This window comes from Apium graveolens, chromosome 2, assembly GCF_009905375.1.
Source record: "Apium graveolens cultivar Ventura chromosome 2, ASM990537v1, whole genome shotgun sequence".
Taxonomy (NCBI): domain Eukaryota; kingdom Viridiplantae; phylum Streptophyta; class Magnoliopsida; order Apiales; family Apiaceae; genus Apium; species Apium graveolens.
This window is the reverse complement of record NC_133648.1, coordinates 238369167-238393471: the sequence shown is the minus strand read 5'-3', so window position 1 is coordinate 238393471 and position 24305 is coordinate 238369167. Positions and strand designations below refer to the sequence as shown.

General features: G+C 35.4%; 2 protein-coding genes across 2 annotated transcripts; both read right to left on the bottom strand.

Annotated features, from left to right (window-relative positions):
• Nucleotides 1-7590: 7590 nt before the first annotated feature.
• LOC141698101 (uncharacterized) lies at nt 7591-8376 on the bottom strand. The gene has a single exon (XM_074502716.1). The coding sequence runs from the start codon at nt 8374-8376 to the stop codon at nt 7591-7593; it is 786 nt and encodes a 261-aa protein (XP_074358817.1).
• Nucleotides 8377-9229: 853 nt separating this feature from the next.
• LOC141708210 (uncharacterized) lies at nt 9230-16119 on the bottom strand. Its single transcript, XM_074511715.1, has 14 exons — nt 15892-16119; nt 15631-15778; nt 15089-15207; nt 14924-15005; nt 14514-14665; nt 14041-14190; nt 13862-13972; nt 12785-12896; nt 11567-11713; nt 11407-11444; nt 11230-11322; nt 10637-10720; nt 10171-10317; nt 9230-9545 (listed from the first exon to the last, which is right to left on the bottom strand). Exons 1-14 carry the CDS (start codon nt 15967-15969, stop codon nt 9411-9413), a joined length of 1596 nt encoding a protein of 531 aa, XP_074367816.1. The 5' UTR covers nt 15970-16119; the 3' UTR covers nt 9230-9410.
• Nucleotides 16120-24305: the final 8186 nt, after the last annotated feature.

The window sequence follows — 24305 nt, the reverse complement described above, 5'->3', positions numbered from 1 at the left end:
TTTTGGATATATATGGTATATGCTACATGAACTAGTCACTACTCACTAGTTACAGCGTTGGCAGATCAGTGGTAAGCTAGTAAGCAGGGACGCGGGTGTGGGACTGCGAGTGTGTAGTGCGGAGATACGAAAGACAAATAAAGGATATTGGTGCGGGGAACACCAGAAAAATACAATTAAACTATTTTAGTTTACGCGAAAATAAATACGATAATCAATACTTTGTAGTAACTAATAGATATGAATATTTAATTTTGTAAAAGTAGTTTGCTTAAATAAATTTTGACTACAATTCTTAAAAATAAAATTTCATATTAATATAGTGAAAGAATCCTTGTGTCTAATAAGGGGTATGTAAATCCGACACGAGAATTTGGTATGCAACCCAAGTTTGATGCTTCTTAGGTGGTAAGGATGTTAATTTTTTCAGGGCAGCACTTTTTGCTCCATACTCGCAATTTCTGACTGTACTGGTGCCACTGTGTAAAATGGTTTTGTTGCAAACAGTCATGAATCCAACTCCAAACTGATTGCAGAATTTGCATGCAAGTATAATTGGTTTGATTGCAAACATTCCAAAGTTCCAACTTTTCTGGTTGATTCCGGAACTCACTTTATAAGTTGTAGACTGAAATTATTGTTACCTTGTCCCGCAAAACAGAGGATGAGTAAATATGTTGCGAGCGAAGACTTCAATATTACATAGGCAGCAAAATATGATAACCCCGTGATCATTCTCAAGTACGAGAATAAAATTCTACAAACAGAACATCTACAAATAAATTTAGAGATGCACCATATTATAAATGCACAATTTATCATCAATGATCTACAGGGGCCACGTGGACATTTGAGCAGGCACCGCATGAGGGCACAATCATTCCATTTTTTTTATTTGCAGCCGCTAGAGCAATTTGAAAATGGGGCACAAGTTGTAAAACCAAATTGCATAATAAAAAATTGTCGATCAAATAACACTTATATTTTTCTCATACTAATTTTCCTAAACAATATATTATTGCATATTTATTAGTATTATAACCTAAATCTCTCTCACTAAAACAGAGTACTAAATAATCATTAAGCAACTTACCCAATACTATTTACAAACAATGCTCTTTTGCTAAATCGCCTTTCTGTACTTGCCGTTTCCACGATAAGGGTTAATTTAACAACAAATAAATATAACACTAGTCAGGGATGAGCGTGATTCGCTTTGGTACGGTTTCGACCGAAAATCAAATCATAACCAAAATTATTTGATTTTTAAAATTAAGAACCAAAACCAAACAGAATATTGTTGGTGCGGTTTCGGTTTTTAATTACGGTTTCGGTTTGAAATGATGTGGTTTCAATTTTAAAACCAAATTAAATTTTAATTTAACACTTTTGATCACAAGTTTTTATATAAATAAATTAAAATAAGGGTACAATTTAGGCCCTGTAAATTTCAGGCTAAAAAACTTAGACATCTAAACTGCCGGCTCACATTACATGAATGCAACCTGCTTAAAATTAGATGATTAAACAATTCATCAAGGTACACATTAAACTCAGAGGGCTGCTTAGACATCTAAACTGTAGGCTGTTGTTGCATGTTAGAGGGATGTCAGAGGGCTGTGTACAATTTAAACTCGGGCCAGGTATAGAAAATGTTAAGACAGATCAATATTCTAATTCTTATATATAAATATACAGTCTTACTCTAATACAAATATGATTAGTACAGATTTCAGTTTACTAATTCGGGTAAATTTAAATATTGATTTGTTGTCAAAATATAGCAAATATGCTATGCAAATCGATTAGTGGGAGATGAATAAAAATACGGTGACATTATTTTTTTAAAAAAGTTAACCAACTAAGGGGAAAAGTAAAATTAAAAACGAAGGGGAAAATGATTAAACATGTGGGTCTCATTGGTTTGTAGTTTGTATTCTAATATTGGTTTGTATTTGAGCACTTGTCTATAAATAAATATATATAATTTAAAATATATACAATTAATTTCATTTGGTTCTGTTCGGTTTGTATACAGTTTTAAAAAATTTGAAATCAAACCGTAACCATATTATTGATTCGGTTTTTATTCGGTTTGGTTATTAATTGATTCGGTTTTTAATGATGTGGTTTCGTCGGTTTTTTGCGGTTACGGTTTCGATTTCAGTTTTTGGTTCGATTTTGCTCATCCCTAATACTAGTTGTGAGTTCTTATTTCAAAGAGGGTGAGTTCTTCACTCCTGACTCTAAAAATAGAGTTTATATTTCTTATTTTAGTTATTTTTTTTATTAGAAAAAAAAATGGGGGGACAATTGTTTGCAGCACACGCAACTAAATATCTGTAATTTTCTACGAAACTTCAAACTTAACTACGTGATAATTTTCATTTTTCCGAAGCTTATATAATGTAGTAAAATCTTTACTAAATTTTATTGATGTTTAGTAAAAATATTAAATAACACGATTGTACCTTTTTAAGAAATATATGCGCATGAATCAACCAATTACTCTATACTTGATAATGGTCGCTAGCTAATAAGATTTAACCGCAAATATATAATAACTACTATATTAACAAATGTTAGTCCTTCGAGAGGTATAAATGAAAAGAACAAAACTTAATTGCCAAATTTAAGAAACAGGTTAAGTTAGTATATTGAGAAAATATGACAAAAATAGCCAATTTTTGAAAAAATGTAATCAAAATAGCTATTTTGAAAAAAACGGCCAATTTTATCGGATTGAATACTGCACTATCAGTTAGGTATCTCAATTTGTATAAGATAATCTACTGATAGTTTGGTATTTCATATATGTGATACTCTAGTGTTAGTTGGATATCTAATGTAAAGTGTTGGGTATCCCATCAGTTAAATTTGAAAGAGTAAAATGCACTTAGTGTACTTACATTATAGCTGTTAGATCACTTGAGATACTAACATTCAAAAAATAGCACTTGCTGTACTGATTTTACTATTTACTTACATAATACGTGATTCCGTCAAATATTCTTAACTCCGTCTATTTTCGCGAGAGTAAATTAGTCTTTATATTTTCTAAACACACAATGAAATGAATAAGAGACCTGTCAGGGATAGTAGAAGAAAAATGGTGGCTACCATAACAACATTCCTCACACTCACACACACATTCATCTCTCCCTCCTCTCCTCTCCTCTCTCCCCCAATCTCTTTCACTCAATCTCTCTCATCTTTCTCTCTCCTCTCTCTATGTCTATCCTGTATTCATACATTTCATATACATATTGATGATACACAGATCATAGAGAGAGATGGATTCACAACCTTCCCAATCATCGGGAAGGGAAGGTTCTCAGTCGACCAAATCAAAAACTCCCCAAGAAATTCATCCTCATCATTCTCTCAAAAGCTCAGTTCATCCAACTCGCTATCGAAAACGCTCTCCGATACGCAAAGCCTCTCGATTATCCTCATCAATTCTCAATCTAACTCTGATGCCACGTGGACAAGCTGGTGGTATCCTTCCTCTGTCGAATTTGCATCGATTAATGTTTCGAAAGTTGGCCCGGAGATTAGTAAATCGCAGTTCGAGGCGTATTTGTTGTCGGTTTTCGAGCAGTTTAATCGATTTAATGTCATTCAATAAAATAGAATTAGATAAAATAGTGTTGAATTTGATAATTAGGTAGGGGTCAAGGTGAGGCATTGGTTGTGTGTTTACGAGAAGTGCTTGCATTGTATTTTCAGGAGTGTAAGAGTTATAGTGTTGATTGTGAGTTATAGTGTGAATTTCAGTAAGAGTTATATCGAGATTGATATAAAGATTCTAGGTTGATTAGATTGTTATATTTTTTTTATTGTGGATTGAGTGTTATTAAAGACAAAATGAAAAGCCAATTGCAAACAAAGAAGAAAGGAAAAGAGAGAATGCAGAGACTATTTTGCACAGAAAGAAATGCTACTTTTTGATTCGATTTTGGAATGATACTGACTTGTCCTTTTTATGCCATCCACTACTAACAACTTGATGATTAAAAGACTACACTACCCTTCTACTTATGCTAGCTGTCACCTTGACATAAGTGAAATGAAATATCAGTAAATAACATGAATTGAAATGACGAGTGCTGCATCTTCATTACTCCCCCTCAAGATGAGAGGTCACTCCAAGCTTGTTGAGCAGACTATAGTGTTGTTTCACAGACAATGGCTTGGTGAGGAAGTCCGCTGCTTGTGCATAGCTGGGAACATGCTGAGTTACAATTTCTCCTGCAGTGATCTTGTCGCGAATGTAGTGGCAGTCAATCTCGATGTGCTTAGTCCTCTCATGAAGCACGGGATTGGCTGCAATGGAAAGTGCAGCTTTGTTATCACAGTTCAGCAGCGTAGGAGGTAACTTATGAATGCCCAGATCCTTGAGTAGTGCCACCAACCAAGTGATCTCACATGCCGTTAATGCCATGGCACGATACTCTGATTCAGCAGTTGACCTGGCTACAAGAGATTGCTTTTTCGTCTTCCATGATATAGGAGAACTGCCCAGTAATACACAGAAACCACTAGTAGACTTCCTGGTGATAGGACAACTCGCCCAATCGCTATCACAGTAAGCAGTGAGTTGTGCTGCAGATGTAGAAGCCAACAATATTCCTTGCCCAACACTACCAGCTAAATACCTGAGTAAACGTTTTCCTGCCCGCATATGAATAGTAGTAGGTTGCTGCATGAATTGAGTTAGGATGTGAACCGAGAAAGTAATGTCAGGATGAGTTATCGTCAAGTAGATCAGCTTTCCAACTAGACGCTGATAAGGTGTGGGATCAGCTAGCAAGTCACCTTTTTGAGGAGTCAGCTTCAGGTGAACATCCATTGGAAGCTTCAGAGGTGTAATCTTACTCATGCCATGTTCCTTGAGTAAATCAGTCGTGTATTTTCGCTGAGAAACAAAAAATCCTGAGCTTGATCTATCGATTTTAAGGCCCAAAAAATAACGAGGTGCTCCCATGTCCCTCATGTGAAAGTGTTGAGAAAGAACACGCCTCAACTCTGTCATATCATTGTCCGAATCACCTGAAATAAGGATGTCATCTACATATACCAGAATCACTGTGATATTGCTGCCCTTGGTGAATGAAAACAAGCTGTAATCAGCTTTAGATTGCACGTAATTCATCTGCTTCATGGTGTGTGACAGCTTAGCAAACCATTGGCGAGATGCCTGCCATAGACCATATAAAGCTTTCTTCAAACGACAAACTTTGTGAGTATTGGCAGTCATTGGTGTTGCCATGTTCAAAGATGGAATTCTGCTGCCCATGCCTTCATAACCAGGTGGCATCTTCATGTACACTACCTCATCCAAGTCTCCATTTAAGAAAGCATTGCTGACATCCATTTGACAAACAACCCAGTTCTGCATAGCTGCAACTGCTAGAAGAGCTCGTACAGTGGACAGCTTCGCTACAGGCGCAAATGTTTCAGTAAAATCAATGCCATGGACCTGTTTGTTACCCAGGATGACTAGCCTGGATTTGTACCTTTCAATTGAACCATCCGGATTATACTTAGTCCTGTAAACCCATTTCGATCCAATGGCATGTTTGTCCTCTGACAAATCCACGATATCCCAAGTGTTGTTTGTCTCAAGTGCCTCTAACTCTGCGTTCATAGCATCGATCCAACATTGTTTCTTAACAGCCTCTTTGTAGGTTACGGGATCCACAACTTTATCCAATGCGGACAAAAAATAACAAAACTGTGATTGTACCTCTTGAGTTGTCACTACATTGGCATTAGCATTGGTTACATAGTCAGACATCCATGCAGGATGCGTCACTTGACGTGTGGATCGTCTCAAAACAGGCTCTTCACTATTTTGTGCATCACCCTCATGTTCATCTCCAACATCATGCTCTGCATCTTCGTTTTGGACCTCTTCACAGAATATGTCATCATCCTGTATAGGTATAGAGTTGTCCAGCTGCACAGGCTCTGGCACTGGCTCCATGTACGCATTTTTAAACTTGTTATTGAAGGGAAACACTTTCTCATTAAACTTCACATCTCTAGAAACAAACATTTCATTTGTAATCAAATTGAGTAATCTGAATCCCTTTTTTAATGGAGGATATCCCAAGAAGACACATGGAATGCCTCGTGGTTGAAACTTATCGCCCTTTGTTGCCGGATTTGCAGAGAAAGCAAGGCAGCCAAACACCTTTATTTCTTCATAGTCAACTGGAGACTCAAGCAAAACTTCATAAGGAATTTTATTCTGCAGGGCTGTTGTGGGAATTCTATTGATTATGTAAACTGTTGTAAGGACACACTCTCCCCAGTAGGCAATGGGCAGTCCAGACTGAAATTTCAGCGCCCGTGCCACCTCCAAAATCTGCCTGTGCGTACGCTCAACGCGTGCATTCTGCTGTGGCTTGTACACACAAGACGTTTGATGTAGGATCCCATTGTTGTTGTAATACTCTTTGCACGGTTTATCATTGAATTTCAATGCATTGTCAGATCGTATGATCTTGATACTAGTGGTAAAATGATTTTTCACATAGTTCAAGAAAGCAGTTATAGTGCACAAATAATCTGATTTATGTTCTAGCAAGTAAGCCCGGGTTACACGAGAGAAATCATCGACAATCGTGAGAAAGTACCTGTACTTCTTACGAGCAAGCACCTTGTAGGGACCCCAAGTATCGATATGCACTAATTCGAACCTTTATGTTGCTTGTGAATTGCTCTGTGGAAGTGGAAGTTTGGTAAACTTCGCCATTGGACACGTTACACAGACCAAGTCTTCACCCAGGAGTTGATTCTTAATGCCTGATATGAGTTGCAGCTTTTGAGGTGGTGTATGACCCAGCCTTTGATGCCAGAGTCTAAGTTGATCACCATGCTTTGTAGACTGAGCTTGCAGACATTGAGCCTTGTGAGGTATTGATCCAATTTGGGTCAAATAATACAATCCATTGTTCATCTCTCCCATTCCTCGGAGTCTCTTGGATGCAGAGTCGAGAATCAAGCATTTGTCCGCATGAAATGTAACATCACAGCCATTGTCCTTTGCCAACTTGTGAATTGAAAGTAAGTTATGGTTGAAATCTGGTACATGTAGCACATTCAGCAGTTTCATACCATTGTCGAGCACTAGGTCTCCAATATGGGCTATTAATGTCTTTGCTCCTGTTGGCAGTTTGATAGTGAAACTGAGAGGTGCATGTCTAACATTTTCCAAGATATTCAGGGTGGCAGTCATATGGTCAGACACCCCTGAATCAATGATCCATTTCCCACTGTGTGCTCCCCCTGATTTGCTATCTATCATTCCAGAAAAAGGGCTCTCATCATCATCTGCTGTGTGCTTGCTGCCAGGCATCATAGAGAGCAAATGCTGGAGTTGTGTTGTGGTAAATGTCATAGACTGATCATTATTTTCAGATGTCACTTGAGCAACATTAGCCATCTTTACTTTGCCATTATTCCATTGTGATGAACCAGTCCCAGAATTGAACGCACCACCTTTCAGACCTGACTTGTTGTGCTTATAGTGCCACTTTGGGTAGCCAACCACAGTCCAACATCGTGATGAACTATGCCCTTTCATCCCACAAGCTGTGCACACAAAAGTTTTCTCATAATGCTTTTAGTGTTGCTATACATGGCCGCCACTTCAGTATCGTGCACAATGCTTAAATTGAGAGCATCACGTTGAGATTCTTCCTGCTGCAAGGCTGCACAGGCTACTTCAACAGTTGGCAATGGAGACAACATCAATAATTGACTACGTTGAGCACCATAAACCTCATTCAAACCATTCAAAAATAGGAACAATCGAGACTCCTCTCTCATGCTTTCTATTGCACTTAACATGACAGTTACTTCAACATTGTCTACGGTTACTCTAGGCAACACAGTCATTGAATCAATTTCTTCCCATAAAATACTCATAGCAGTATAATAGTCAGCCACAGAGAGTTCGTTTTGCCTCAAACTAAACAAATCTTTACTCAACTTATATTTTCTGGACCCATTTGTTAACATAAACCTACGTTCTAGCTGCTTCCAAACTTCACTAGCCAGGTTTATAAACAAAATAGATCGTTTAACAGAATCAGATATGTTGTTATGCAGCCAAGAAATTACCATGTTATTACATGTTTCCCATTGAGCTGCATCAGTAGCCTCGGTCGTGCTTTTCACCACAGATCCATCCACAAACCCCAACTTCCTCTTAGACATAAGTTGTATTTCCATCGATCGACGCCATGACCTGTAGTCTGAAGCTCCCTGTAGTTTTGTGACGCTGATCGATGTTGGCCCATCTGAAGGATGCAAAAACAAAGGGTACTGCAGATCTGCAAACGTGAACCTACTTTCAGTTGCCATGAAACCAAATCGAGATATTGTTCAAGATCTGGTTTGAGACACAAAAGCAAGACAATACGTTCAGTGAAATAAGAAACACAATATGACCAATATAAACAAATAAGGAACCGAAGCAAATCTGCAATGTCACAAAACAAACTCACTTTTCTCTATGTTAACAATGGCAACTCTGATACCATAAAGACAAAATGAAAAACCAATTGCAAACAAAGAAGAAAGGAAAAGAGAGAATGCAAAGACTATTTTGCACAGAAAGAAATGCTACTTTTTGATTCGATTTTGGAATGATACTGACTTGTCCTTTTTATGCTATCCACTACTAACAACTTGATTATTAAAAGACTACACTACCCTTGTACTTATGCTAGCTGTCACCTTGACATAAGTGGAATGAAATATCAGTATATAACATGAATTGAAATGACGAGTGCTGCATCTTCATTAGTTATGTATACATACGGTTGTGTGTGTGTATATTGACCATGAGTAGGAGGAAGAAGGTTAAATAGTAGTGTATACTCAGCTGATGATAAATCTGTTGAGATAAGGAATTTCCAAGGATACCCTCGCAAAGAGTAACAGAGTTAGATGGATTTGACGGAAACATGCTAACCGTAAAAAATATGAATTCATGGTATAACAAGTGCAGTTTCTGAATGTTAATATCCCAAGCGGTCTGACAGCTATAGTGCAAGTACACGAAGTGCACTTTACTCTATTTGAAACTAATACCATTACGTTTCGGTAAGCTGATCCTTTAACTAGGGATACTCTATAAATGAATAAAAACAAGGTGGATTGATCACAAAATACAGAAGAATAGTTTCATAGTTCAAACAGAGCTACTGGTGCATAATAAATAAATCCCCTCCTTGGGAGCCCATTTCTTTATGATGCCAAAAAATAAACTCCATTTCTACTATCATTATAACAGTAACTAATAAAATATACATCATGTATTATTTGTTCAAAAAAACACAATCTTACAATTTATGTTAATGGCTAATATATCTTAAATAAAATGTCCACAGTGCTTAAAAGTCATTGAAAAGCAGTATTGCATCATCAAGCTTCATTAATGAAGATTCTAAAACAACTCTAATCTTCCTCCACCTTTCAAATCTTTTCCCCATCTCTCCTTCACGTTTTTCTCTTGGTAACAGAGCAATCTGGCACAAAGTTTGCACAAAATAAGTACACACATTTAACAATTATAATATGTAAACAAGCATAGCTCAATGGCACTTGATTGCTTAATGCTCACATAGGTAGTCGAAGTGCAAACATTCCCAAAGAGAAACCTTATAGAACAAACAATTTCAAGAAGTTTGGCACCCAGAATATCTACATTACATCCAGCAAAGCTTTCATCCGACTCCTGGGACGTTGCCAAATTTTTGTTTCAAAGTTAATATATCGAGTTGGGTGCAAGCACAATGGACATATTATTTAGGATCAACTGTTTTTAAGGTATACGAGTAGCTCTCTGTTTTCCTAATGCAGTACTATGGTAAAATATCATGCTACACAGTTCTCAAACAGAGTTGCAGATTTGATAGTGTCGAATTGATAAATATCAACATTCCCGGATGTGTATCAAATCAAATTGGTTTTAAGAACAGTTTGCGGTCCTTTCCAGCCAAACTGAGGGTGGCTTACTGGGAAGTATACAAATTTTTCAAGGACAAAAATGCTTATTAAAAGCTCTTCATGAAACAAATCACTGCTGCTTTTATCAAAACATTAGCCTATTCTTGTTTGAAATTAAATTGCAATTAAATTGCATATACTAACCTCTTTATCTTTTTCTGATTCATAAGCACTTCGAAGTCGTAAATTTAATGCGGCATGGTACATATCATCTAGAATATGCTGCCACAGTACAGGCTTTTTTACTGCCCACAACAGATACTTCTGTTTTCCTTTATCTTTTTCCATGACCTGCAACAAAAAAGATATGAATTACAAGCTAATAGATCACCACGATCAAGCAACAATCATACTTGATCACTGGTTATTGGGCTATCTTAAATGCTATATCATATTTAAACTTATAATTAGAACTTGCAGAAGCTCAAATGACAAACCGATCCTGACGAAAACACGAAAACATATATTACATGTATGTAAAGAAATAAAAGACAGCTGATTTCTTCACGGCATTAAACTGGTCTAAAATTCGTTGGTCAACATACAACTCCAGATTACTCACCAACAGAGGCGAAAATACCCAAATTACATGGCCTAACTATTAATTTACCTGCATATACAAGTAGTCATCTTTCCACATCTGATGAAGAATCGTGGCTGCATCTTTCTTATCAACAAATGTGTCCTTTGAAATCTGACCAAAAGGTGAAACAATATTATTACCTCTGTATATGCATCATTCCAGTATAAAAATAAAACTATCCTTCAAGTAATTCACCTCAAACAACATACAAGTCTGGTGACTTGGGGCACACATACCAGTTAAATTTTAAAATCCAGATGAACATGATTTCACAATTCAGGATGTATTAGATCCAAGTCACTCCTAAGTTCTAACACATGCAACATATAGACATAGGTTTGAACTACCATCCACACTGACAACTAGCAATGAAGTAAGTGAAAGCGATGGTGAATGTAGAAGTAAAGACCACAATACAATTAACCGGACAACATGATAAGCATGGAAGGTTGAGGTGATTCCCGAATACTCTAAAGTAGAGTTCATGATTCTAGAATAATTGATGAGTTTGCTAAAACTCATCAATCCAAATGCACTTGACAGGTAAAATTCTGATGCAAAACAAACATATACACTTTTCTCTTCATTCAATCTGTAGTGCCAAGATTGATATTTGTTACCATTTCAGTCTCAACAACGCGATCTGCTTTTAGAAGTAACTTGAAAATCCTACAGGCTTCCCTGCCATATCTTTTCAGCACGATAGACTCCACCTGCAGCATAACATATATGATCAGATCTGCATTTGCTCATGTTAGTTCTTTTTCCAAATCTGAAACAAAAACAAATTATAAAACCTCCTGAATTTGCGCCAGCTCAAGGATTCTCTTCAGATCTGCAATGAGAATAATACTCAATTCAGATTAAACTAAACTCAAGCTGATGTAGCACTTCATGGATATGAAGCTTGAAATTGTTCAAAAGATAGAACTTGACAAAACGGATGCGTTATAATACCAATACTATAAGTTTCATCTATTCCTGTAATACTGGGCATATCACATCCTAACTGAGCGAGGGACGCTCTGACTCGATCTGAGTTCATAGTACGACCTTCTTCACTCTTTATCACTTCTTGCATAATGTCATCAATAGACAGAGGAACTGCAAATATAAAGAAAAAATATGATAGATTCAAGCACATCTCATATCGATGCAGCATAATGTAGCACTTTGTCGTGAATAAACCCTTAATTAAAATAAAGGATGAACAATAAAGATTTCTCATACAAGGCTACTCACACACCCATAATGATAGTACTCGGCAACAATCATAGGCTGTCACGGGATTAAACATTTGCAATAATCATCTATTTATTATTGAAAACTGATTCCTTCCCAAATAGCAAACAACTTTGTTGTTCAGCTATTTACTAAGTTCATTATTCACAAAAGTTCATTCTTTTCTACAATGGATAGAAAGCTAAAATAACATTATAATTATAGATAGATCAAGATAACATACAGTAATTCTATGTTTCTATATGTAAATACCATTGAATATTTCTATACTAAATAGGGGCCGAGGCACAAGTTACCCAGCACACTCATCCAAATACACAAAAACTAATACATTCTATCTCAATTAATTTGTTAGCATGTTACCATAATGAGGTTACGAGAAAAAATATGCACACCAACCTATTACTATCTTAGTAACTTGCATAAAAATAGTAAACGGGACGTGCAAAGTTTTAAGAATACACAGAAGTATGAGTGTATGACATTTTTATCACTATATTTTTCGTCAAAAAAAGGTATCTGAACCCTGAAGTTGTAACTGGATTTACAACTGCCAGTATAAACTTGATCTACTAGTTCCTTAATCTCATTATAAATATATGCTAACATACACCATCCTGCTCTTCTACTCAAAACAATATCACGTGTTCAATTTTTAGTTGTGCTAAAATGAATGTCATAATTCTGTTGCCAAAAAAAGGTTCGTTAAAGAAAATCAATAGTGTAAGGAAGCTGAAGAAGAGATAAAAGTTTTGTGTCATTTAAATCATAAATCTCGACTTTCATAACTTTCCGGCAAATAGAGCTTTTGTAATTTTCACTTATATACAAAAATTAACAACGTATTGCAAGCCAACTTGCTTTACATCATATAGTAAATTATCAGACGCTAGTAGAGGAAAATTTAAAAGCCGTGATAAATAATTGTTTTACCTGAATTTTCCACTTTTACTTTAGTTTCTGTTCTTCTAGTTGCCTCCAAAACAGCCCCCAGAACAGTTGCAGCTCCAGCATCAAACCGTGCTCGGACATTTTCAATGCAACTCTATAATGAAAAAGTTCAATTATACAGGGACAACAACATTCTTGTGATCAAATCATCTTTCGTCCGCATACATGAACTAAAGCGTGAATTACCGACCTGATTCATCTAATTTGCCATTCCCCTCTTTCGGGGTAGAACTAGGCAAGGAAGAAAACCAAATGAAACATATAGGGTTCCTTGGTGACTGTCAATCATATGTTCTCTAACATAAATGTAAATGCATAGGAAAACCAGGACTAAAATGATGCGGGATAGGAAGGACGGATTTTTCATTTGGCTGCGGTATGCGAGTCCAACTCTCCGGACTCGCCTGAGTGCGTATCAGACTCGCCACGTGGCGAGTTGGCACGAAAACAGTGTTGAACTCGCCCCGACTCAGGGGCGACACGCCTCGGACTCGACCCAACTAAAAAAAACCCATCCCAACTAGAAAAAGCTATCCCTCCACTATATAAACTTTATCACAGGTAGAGGAAAAAGTGTTTTAGAAATTGCAAACATGTCTCTCGACTAACCAGAGGTGGGGTCTGTTTTTTTAAAACAAGTTAAACATAATGTTGACTGAGTTTTTATTAGTTTTCCACTTATTTTGAAGAATTAAAGTTCATTACTTGTTATTAACTTATGATTAATGGATGAAAATGTGAAGTATTTCACATATACAAATCTTATCAAGAATATAGATATACAAAAATATTTATTTTATTATTTTATTTGCCCCATATCCAAGATTCTTCGATGATCGGTGAATTCCCTAATGTTTTCAAAGAATAATTATTTCAGAGCCTGATAGTGGTGATTACATTTCCTAATCTTATGGATCTTGCAGTTTATAGTCTCCCAACTGTACAAAATATACAAGATGCAATAAACAATACAAACAGTTGATCAATGTCTTAATAGATCTAGCAAGTAAACAATAGTTTGTCACTTGTTGTACGTTCACTAGACATAGCCAAACTTACCTTATGCCTAAGGCGTCGTACAAATTCTTCAAAATTTACGCGCCATAGAACTTCTTTCTTTTGATTTGTAGCCCAAGATTTCGTACCGGACTCCAAAGCATCCGACTTCCGCTGTAAATTAGACATATTAGTTAGCATGTATAATCAAGCAAGTATTTCAGATCTAACTCATGATCAACCTTCTCTCCAGCAGAAGCCAAGGTACTGGAATCATCAATGCTCTTTTGATCGGGATCATCAGTCCATGTTTCTGTTTCAAGTAAAAATCTAATTGAATCCATAGGAGATGCTTCTGCCAAAGCACGAACCTCTATACTATCCTCCACCGTCTGCATTTTCAAGAACTTATTACGGTCCAAAATATGTAACCTCCAGAAAAATTATATGCAACAAAACATAGTAAGCTATAAACACTATTATATTACATGTTATGGTGAAGTTAAAAATTTACAAACGGATGATATAATTATATTATTAAATACAAAGTTCCAGATTTTGAACAAAGGTAAAGACTCCTCTGATAAAAAATTTATCTTCAACACTAAACAAGATATAAGAACAGAATATGACAACTGGAAATCTTAACATCACTTATGTACATCACATTTTTCCTTGTTTCCTGAAAAACTAATCAAACAAAAGAGAAAACTACCTTGGTAAATTTAGCAGCTCTTTTCTTTGCAGCAATTTCTTCCTCAGTTGGTGGAGCAAGAAACGGTTCATGAGCAGGACATCGTTCCACATATTGGGCATTTACAAGTTTCCTGAAACACTCATGGAAGGCCTCCGAAGCTGTTGAATTTCCTAAATATAGAGCAACAGTTCTTTAGCAAATTAGAATTCCATGCAATTATAAATTTATTTGAATGGTTACAGCTTCAATCAACTATATGTACAAGGTTGCAGTCAGCAAATACTAAATTTAATAAATAGGTGATAACATAATGTTTTTTAGTCATTAATCTCATTGGAAAATTAATTTTTTAGTCATTTATAAATGATATTTTAATAATTACAACTTCAATCAATTATATTATCAAGGTTGCAGCGAGAAATACTAACTTGATGGCTCTTTATGCCTTTCTACAATATCGTTCACTGAAAGTCTGCCATCCTGAAGCAACCATACAAAAATATCCTCACACTGCAAGAGAAAATCCAAACGTGATTAACCTAACTGCCAACACATGGTTTAATTTTTTAATCATCGACACTACGTAAACTTACCTCTTTACCCAAATCCTCGTTTACTATTGCAATAAATTTGGGAAACCTCATATGATGAATGATGTTATCAAATAACGCCATATACTGTGTTGAAATCCTCGGAGCACCTCCAAACTTGCCTGCATTAACATTTATTAACTACAATATACCTTTTTACGCAACAATTCAATTAATTGAATTAACATAAACCAAAAACAATAAATTCTTATTTGATTTCTTATAAAAACGTAACTTACCTAAGTGACTTAAATAACCAATACTACACGAGAATTTAACCAAACATAATTAAACCTTATGCTATTCCTTATAACAATGTAACTTGCATAAGTTTAAATACTAACTACACTAAATGTACTTTTTTACGCAACGATTCTATTCACCGAATTGACACAACAATTCGATCAAACAAATTAACATAGACCTAGCTTAAGTAGGTACTACTATAATAATAAATTCTACACTAAAATTTAACATACAAAAAAAAAAGACAATGCACATACGAAGACGGATAATAATCGAAACAAAAGCTATGTTGAACGTACCTTCGGTCTGAGTAGCGAAGGCCTGAACACAATTATGTTGAATAAGAACAAGTAAGGAATTAACCGCATTTTGCTTATTAAGCTCAGTGAAGTGTATAATTTGTGCAAGCGGTAGTGTTCCTCTTCGGAGAAGACATTCACATACTTTCTGCATAACCAAATTACACAAACACATATTAAAAAAATATGAATCATAATCATAACTTCAATTGAAGCAATTACGAATTAAGAAAAAAGGATAAAAAAATAGAGAAATTTTACAGCGACGATATCGCCGAAATAAGAGGAGATGAGATTGACGGCGAGTTTGATTCCGTGTTGAGACGGCGTCTTAAGCATGACTGAGGCGTTGGTTAATAAAGTGCAGTATTATTATAGAGTTTGATTTGATTCTACTGGGAGTGATACATATAGGGTTGTATGTATATTGTATAGTAGACTGGTAGGCCGCGGGAGCAATGTGTTTTGATGAAACTGGGTCTCTCAAGCTTTTTACAACCCGGCTGGGCCTCTTTTTTAGTGAAAGAAGAAAAATAAATAATGGGGCCTGTACTTGGGAATATTACTGGGCCAAACTGATTCAAGTATTCACGATATTAGTCTCGGTTGGTCTCGAGATTAAACAGACAATTCAACCCAGAACCCCGGGTTATATTTTAGTGTTTGTTTGGTTGAACTCAAAAATTTATTTATCCCGGGGAGTTGTACTTGTACTTCCTTTCCATTTAAACTTCTTGAAAAGTTCACAAAGTTGTAGTTGTTTGGTTTATAACAGGGGTGTTCAAGGGTTTCTCAACCGGATCAAACCGACCCGACCCAACTTTTTTTAGGCCGATTAAATCATTTTAAAAAACTCGATTCATGGTTGGGTTTAAAAAATTTCAAACCGTAATAAATGGATTGGGTACGGGTTCAAGATTTTTCCGGTCAACTCAACCCAATTTAACTTAAGCCTCGTTCTATAATTTAAATATAGTCTATATATTTTATGCAATTGTACATTATACAATATAAATATTTTCATTTATAGTTACATTTCTTGTATATGTATATGATTTACGACATGATATACATTACTAAGAATATAATTTTCACAGTTCATTCTGAAAGGCGTCTTAATAAACGCCAATTATGTTTTTTCACCTTTCTCGATTCTCGTTTCATTTTCCTTTGATTCTATTGATTATATAGACGCAAATTTTGTGTGTATAGATTGAACTGAAAAATGAGAGAGTGCATTTTAATTCACATCGGTCAGGCCGGTATTCAGGTCGGAAATGCTTACGGGGAACTCTTCTGTCTCGAACACGGCATTCAATATTCATAAAAATACATCTCCGTTATCTTATCAATTTTACTTTGACATGACACTGGAAATTATGCGAGATTTGTACTTATTCATCATTAGCCATTTCAAAGTGGATTTTAGGTAAGTCCTATGTGAATAATATCATGGGCTAAGATTTGTTTGAAATCTTTTCAATTTAAATGATCATATTTTGGTTTGTTTAAAATTGATATTGATTTTTGCATATATGTTGTATTGTTCATTTCACTTTTTACATATTTTTACACGCACATACAAGTCGAGGATCTTCGAAAACTGATGTGGATCTCTTCACAAAGAAAGAAAAGAAGAAGAAGAAAAGGGATAAAAGAAGAAGAGGATATTTCAAAAGAATACGATCAATCCAGAAACGTGAACTTTGAATCTCAAATTGCTGAGATCAATCCAGTAACTAAGTAATTCGAATCTAATCTTCAAAACATTTCTAGTAATTGAAGTTTAGAGAAAGAAAAACTACTCATAGTTTATCTCAAAACACAAGTTTTATATCATCCATTGTCTCCCTTAAAAGATTACATGATAGGGGTATTTATAGGCTTAGATAATAACCCAAACCGAAAAGGATTCCAAGAGAAATTCAACATCAGTTTGAATAAGCCAATATCTGAATCCTTCCATGAAACAAATTTAAAAACCAAACCCGAATAGAAAAAAGACAAAAACCAAATACAAATAGGAAAATAAAATCCTAAGTGCTTCAAACAAGAAAAACCCTGTCAAGTGAAAGGTAAAAACTTGTAAGCAAAATTCTAATTAATAATTATATAATAATCAGCTACTTGTCCAACTTCATGCATCGCTCCTTTATTCCTTGTTGTCCAAGTAAGCTGCATAACCCATGTTTGCGTCCTCTCCAATTGAACATCACCACGAGCACACATAACCAAATCCAAATTAACATATTCATTCCTTGATCCTCATCATTCTCATCTCCTTTGAAGAAAACTCGTCCTCGAGTTCTAAAATATTTAAGAATAAGCACACAACGAGATGATTTCTCGTAGAACTTGAAAGCCTTAAATTTCAATTCCATCAGCAATATCTTTGGAAATAAACTCGAAAGAATAAGATAGTTTGATGATATTGGTGCATTCAACAAGTTCTCTACCCCCAGAAAATCATTGTGTTCCACTAGGATAATGTTGTTTTCCTCGTACACAACCTCTTTAGTTTCGAACTTCTCTTTTAGTATCTCTTGTCCTTCACGCACAAATTTAGGAGATGCATCTATCTGATTTGTTTCAACAACCAAAACTTTCTCAACAAGTGACTTTCTTTCTTCATGCTTCTCTATCATAGCTTCTTTTGTAATTGGTTCATCCTTTTTATCGAAACTTGATGTAGTCGCCACACGTAACACCTGGTAATCAACAACAAGATCCGCAACATTCTCCAGATTGACAAAGTCTTCTTCTTTAGTTTCTTCTGAAAGAGTAAACTCGTGAAGGGAATACTTCAATTTCTCATCTTGTTGAAAAGATTCAAATTCCAAAGCAAGATTGCATACATCATTAAACGAGATATATGGACTTGATTTAACCTTTCGATAAATAGGCAAGTTCAATCCACGAATAAATCTTCCAATTTTCATTGTTTCCGTCTCCTCCAAGTCACAAATAAGGTGCAATCTATAAAATTCAGAAGTATACTCAGAAACACTCATAGTACCTTGAGAGAGGGATGTCATCTTCATTATACATTATAATTTATAATGCAAAGGAATATATTTTGCACGAAGTTTCTTCTTCAGAGGTGTCCAAGTCATAATCTTTTCTTTTCCAGATTTAACTCTTTTTGTGTTTAGTTTATCAAACCACGAGCCTGCTTTCTTTGTAAGTTTAAGCGCTGCAATCTTGAATATTCTCATCTCAGTCCAACCTGTATAAGTAGAAATCTTGTCGACTTGTGTAACCCATTCAACAAAATCATCTATGCTACCCAAACCTGTAAAATAACCAAGCTCTATACCTGGATCATAGACTTCATCACTATCTTTCACCTTAACTAAAATTTTATCCAATTCATCAAACCTCGATTCCGTTGAATTAATAAGCTTTTGAGTACGTTTAATTATCAATCTCATCCAATTTTCCAAGTAATTTTCTGAGCAATTCATCCGTAGCCATAAGAAAAATCTGAATTTTTTTATGAATGGTACCCGTGAACAGTGCCGATGCACTGAACAATAACTCGTGAACAGTGCCGATGAACAGTAACTCATGAACAGTGCCGATGAACAGTGCCGATGAATAGTAGCTCGTGAACAGTAACCCGTGCACAGTATTCGTGAACAGTAACTCGTAGATAGTATTTTTTTTTGAACCTAGATCTCCCAACAATTAAGAAATTGGAGAAAAAAACCTTGGCTCTTGATACCAAATTGATGTGGATTTCTTCACAAAGAAAGAAAAGAAGAAAAAGAAAAGGGATAAGAGAAGAAGAGGATATTTCAAAAGAACACGATCAATCCAGAAATGTGAACTTTGAATCTCAAATTGCTTAGATCAATCCAGAAACTAAGTAATTCGAATCTAATCTTCAAAACAATCCAGTAATTGAAGTTTAGAGAAAGAAAAACTACTCATAGTTTATCTCAAAACACAAGTTTTATATCATCCATTGTCTCCCTTAAAAGATTACATGAGAGGGGTATTTATAGGCTTAGATAATAACCCAAACTGAAAAGGATTCCAAGAGAAATTCAACATCGGCTTGAATAAGCTGTTAGGTCACACACACTGTAGAAGGGGGTTGAATATAGTGTTTAGCACAATCAAATCGAATATAAGAACTCAAGTAACAGAAAACAGATTTTATTCAATACAATAAACTCTGTTACAATATGGAATTGTCCTCTTTCAGTGATGAACAAATTATCACGAGAGCTGCTAGGGTTACAAAGAATAATAACTTCGATTATGATAACACTTATAGTGTAAACCCTATGCCTGTGTTTATATACTACACAATTACAAGATAAATTCTAATTGATATGGAATATAATTCTGCTTCCTAAAATATATCAACTAGTTATCTTTTCTTCCAAGTATTCTATTCTTCATATAATTCTTTCTTCATGCATATTTCTTCTGTCTTAGTTTCGATCTTCTTTTATTTCAATCAGCCGCCTGCCTTATCTGAAAGTCATCTTAAGTCCTGATATTATCTCATGAAAAATATCTTCTGATAAGTTAAGTTCTGATAACTTAAGTTCTGATATCTTAAGTTCTGTCTTCAGTATAAGTGTTGATTTCCAGTTAAGTATTGATTTGTCATATTTAAGTAAGATCTGAAAACTAAACACAAATCATATTACACGTGACATTATCAAATATATCTAACAATCTCCCCCAACTTGTAAATTAGCATAATATACAAGTTCAGCAGATATTTGATGATGTCAAAAACATTAAGTACAAATGCATGAGAATTTGACAAGATAACTACAACTTACAGTCCTTTCAGCTTTACCGGCTTTAACTTCTGATAACAGCTTCAGTCTGTATACACTTCAGAATTTAAGCAGTTGTATATCTTTGACTTGGCTTCAATTTCTGATCTCTTTGATATCAGGAGTTGTTCTGAGATAGTTCTTCAACAAACATCTCTCAGCATATTCAAATTCATTGACCATCCTCCTTTTAGCATTTATCAATTCAGCTGTATCTTCACCAGTTTGAAAAATAGCTGCTCTGAGATCATTTATCTGAGCTTTTCTTATCTCCTGATCTAGTCTAATCAGATATGCCTTGTCAGACTCTAGATTGAATTCCACAGCCTTATAACCCAGAAAAGTAGTTATAATCTTAGCAGAGTTAGGCTTCATTTCGATAATATCACCCTTGTGATCTCTGTACTTGGGACAGTATGTAATGTCACACTTTACAGAGTAAAGCTTCTCCTGTCTTTGAATTTGAGACTTTAAATATCCTGCAGCACTATCTGTTAATCTGTCTTTCACTTGAAGTAGGAATAGAACATGTTCCAGTTCCTCAAAATACTTCAGTGGTATAACATTCTGCCTAATCTGGTATACCCTTCCATCTGTCATAAAATATAACAAGATATATTCTTTCAAGAAGGTATGGTAAACCATTTGTACAGATTCAAATCGATTCAATCTTTCAGGAGTTGCTCCAACACCTGGTTCACTTAAGGAAGTTGGATCATTGGTAGTGTTGTGTGTACTCTTCTTTCATCAGAACTACCCAATCCAGATTTATCTCTTGCTTCCTTTCCTGTAACAACTCTTGCTTCAAAACCACTTGTTGCAGTCTTCAAAGGTTGAGCCTGTTTAACTTTGGTGAATCCTGGTAGGAGTATCTTTGAAGGTTTAACATGAGCAATGTCAGAGGTTTCCTTTTCCTTATCTTCTGATATCAAGCCAACTTGAGCTATGTCAGAGGTTGTTTGCTTCACTGTCATATCAGAACTTACTACATCTTGACTCTGAACAACATGAGCCATGTCAGAGGTTGTTTGAAAGATCTTCTTTTGTATCAAAGTAAGATTAGCATCTTCTTCATCATCAGTTACTTCTTCATCAATGACTGGCATATAAACCTTTACAGGTTCATCAACTTTTTCTTTGCCCTTGGACCTTGGATCAATTTCCTCTTGTGATTTGGCTTTGATTGCCTTAGAACTCGTTCTTTCCTTTATCATAATACCCTTAGGTTTTGGAAATTTCTTTTCAACAATATAAGCTTTAGATTTTGTCTTGAGACCTTCTGCTTTGAGTCTAGCTTCTTCTTCCTTTAGACTCTCAAAGTCCATCCCTGGATTTTCTTTAAGAAATAACTGCTTTGAAATTTCTTCATCAAGTTCCAGATGTTCACCAGAACTTATCCTTTTACTAGTATCAGAACTTATTCTTCTCCAAGTATCAGAACTTGTTTCTTGACTTGTAATTCTAGCTTTACTTGATGAAAGTCCTTTTCCCTAACCTTTACCTCTACCCTTTTTAGAGTTTCCCTGGTCATTATTTCCATCATCCTTTCCTTTCAGTGTCTGAATAGATTTACATTTGGACTTAATCACTTTCTCCCCCTTTTTGGCATCAGCAGGTAAAAGAAGAGAGACAAATAATTCCACTGAGGATTGGATCTCATTGAGTTGATTTTGGTGAGAAGCTTGATTCTTCAGAATTTCTTCAATTTGAGTTTGTTGCTTCTCCTGAGTTTTCTCAATGTAGGCAATTCTGTCAAAGGCTGGCTTGAAAAATCCGTTCTTTTCAAGTTTCACATTCATATCTTATTGGATCAAAGTTTCTTGAATTTTATTCACCTTGGCATGAGTTGTCGAGTGTTGACCTTGAAGGTGCCTAGTACTCAATGCAGTAACTCTCAGATGTGCCTTGAAATCATCATTTAACAGGATTTCATCAGCTTTTTCTAGATGCTCAGCAAGAATCTTTTCAGAAGGAACAAAACTAACTGTGTTCCATTCCTTAGTCCACTCCTTTCCTCTAGGAGTTTCATTCCAAGGTACTGGTGCTTCCCCTGTAACAAACTTCTTGACTAGATCAGCTTTATGAACTATTTGTTGAGGTGCATGTCCTGATGGACCAGCTGCATCAGCATCAAAATTAGCAGCAGCTTCACCAGTAGTTTCTTTATTGGCAACATCAGAACTTGTAGATCCTGCAGTATCAGCATCCTCTGATAAAATAGCAGTATGTGAGGCTATAGAGGCTTCAACATCTTCCTCTAAATTCTGATCTGCAGGCAGGTTCTGATCAACATCCAAAATTGATGTTGTTGGTGGAGTGAGTTGAATTGGTGGAGCTTCCAAGTACAAAACTGCAGGCACAATCAAGTTATGAATATCAATTTCAGCACTTATACCTGGTTCTTCAGTATGTACTGGATCAACTATAGGTGACATAGGAGGTGTAGTATGCTGTCTTGAGCAATTTCTGGTTGTGCAGAAGGAAGTGAGTCAATAACAAATGGTTCTGTTGAGATCAGAGATTCCTGATCCCCTTCCTTAGCTGCTTCGACTACATCCTCTGAATCTAACTCAATTATGTCCCTGTGAGCTCTCTGTTTCCTTAACTTCTTCAAAGGTGGAGACACTGTAGGAGCTTTATCATCAGAATTTAACTTTCTAAGCCTTTTGAGGGGCCTAGAACTCCCAGTTACAGTATCTTTCTGAGAAGAAACCTTCTCAGCTTCTACAACAACATGTTCTGAAATTGGAACATGTTCCTCAATTGTTTCCTCAAATCAACAGAATTTAATCAAAACATTCATCACAAAATAAAATTAAAAGTCAATGAAGTAAAGATTAATAAATTACAATTAAACATGCACAGTCACATAATTTGAGAAACAAAGAACAAATCTTGCAATCAAAGAAAATTTCATTGATATATCAGATGATTACATTTCATGAAATTTGTCAATTACATGCAAAAATTACAAGATAGTCCTATTCTACGGTTCCTAACATCAACAACCTTAGTCCTAAGCTAAGAAGCCTGACAAAGCTGATGATGAAGAGAAACAGATGGATAACAATTAATTCTTCTTCCTACTTTCAACAAAGAGAACAACAAGACGAATGATTTGCTCCTGCTGTTTAAGAATACGAAGATGAGCTTCTCTTTGAAAAGACAACAGATCATTTTTGATGTTCTCTGGAAGTTGAATCCAGATGACAAATGGAATGTTGTTGATATAATATGAAGTCAGAATTCCATTTGGAAAGATAGTCATAGTTTCTGTGCCATAAGAGTAATACCAATTAAAATGTGCCATTATTTGAGAGAAATGACCATATGTGGTTGTACTGATGAATGATCAGTCATTTAAATAGGCAATGGAATACTAAGGGACTCGAGGACTGGTTAAAAAATACAAGTAAAAATAATGACCCCTCGACTCCCTTGACTGATGTGTAATAATAACAGTCAGTAAAAGATCTAAAGCTAGAGTTAATGGGCACGAGATATAATAATAATTACTGTGCGCATGCAGTTTTTCAAGACATACACGCTAACCACTAACCCATAATGATTATGATTGATTTATCTCACATTAACCAATATTCTGTAAAAATATTATCGTTCTGGTAATGACCAAAAATAAACCAAATAAATAAATACTGCCACGTCAGCATCAGAACTTGATTATTATCAGGATTTAAAAGTCATCAGAATATGGCTCCTTAACTCGAAAAGTGAATGTGTATTCCTGTAATTATACACACAAATACTGATATGGTTTCATCAGAACTTAATCATCAGAACTTCCATCAGAACTTGTCCTCAGAATTTATGCAATCTGATACATAGGCTGTTCATCTAAAATAACATTTATCACCA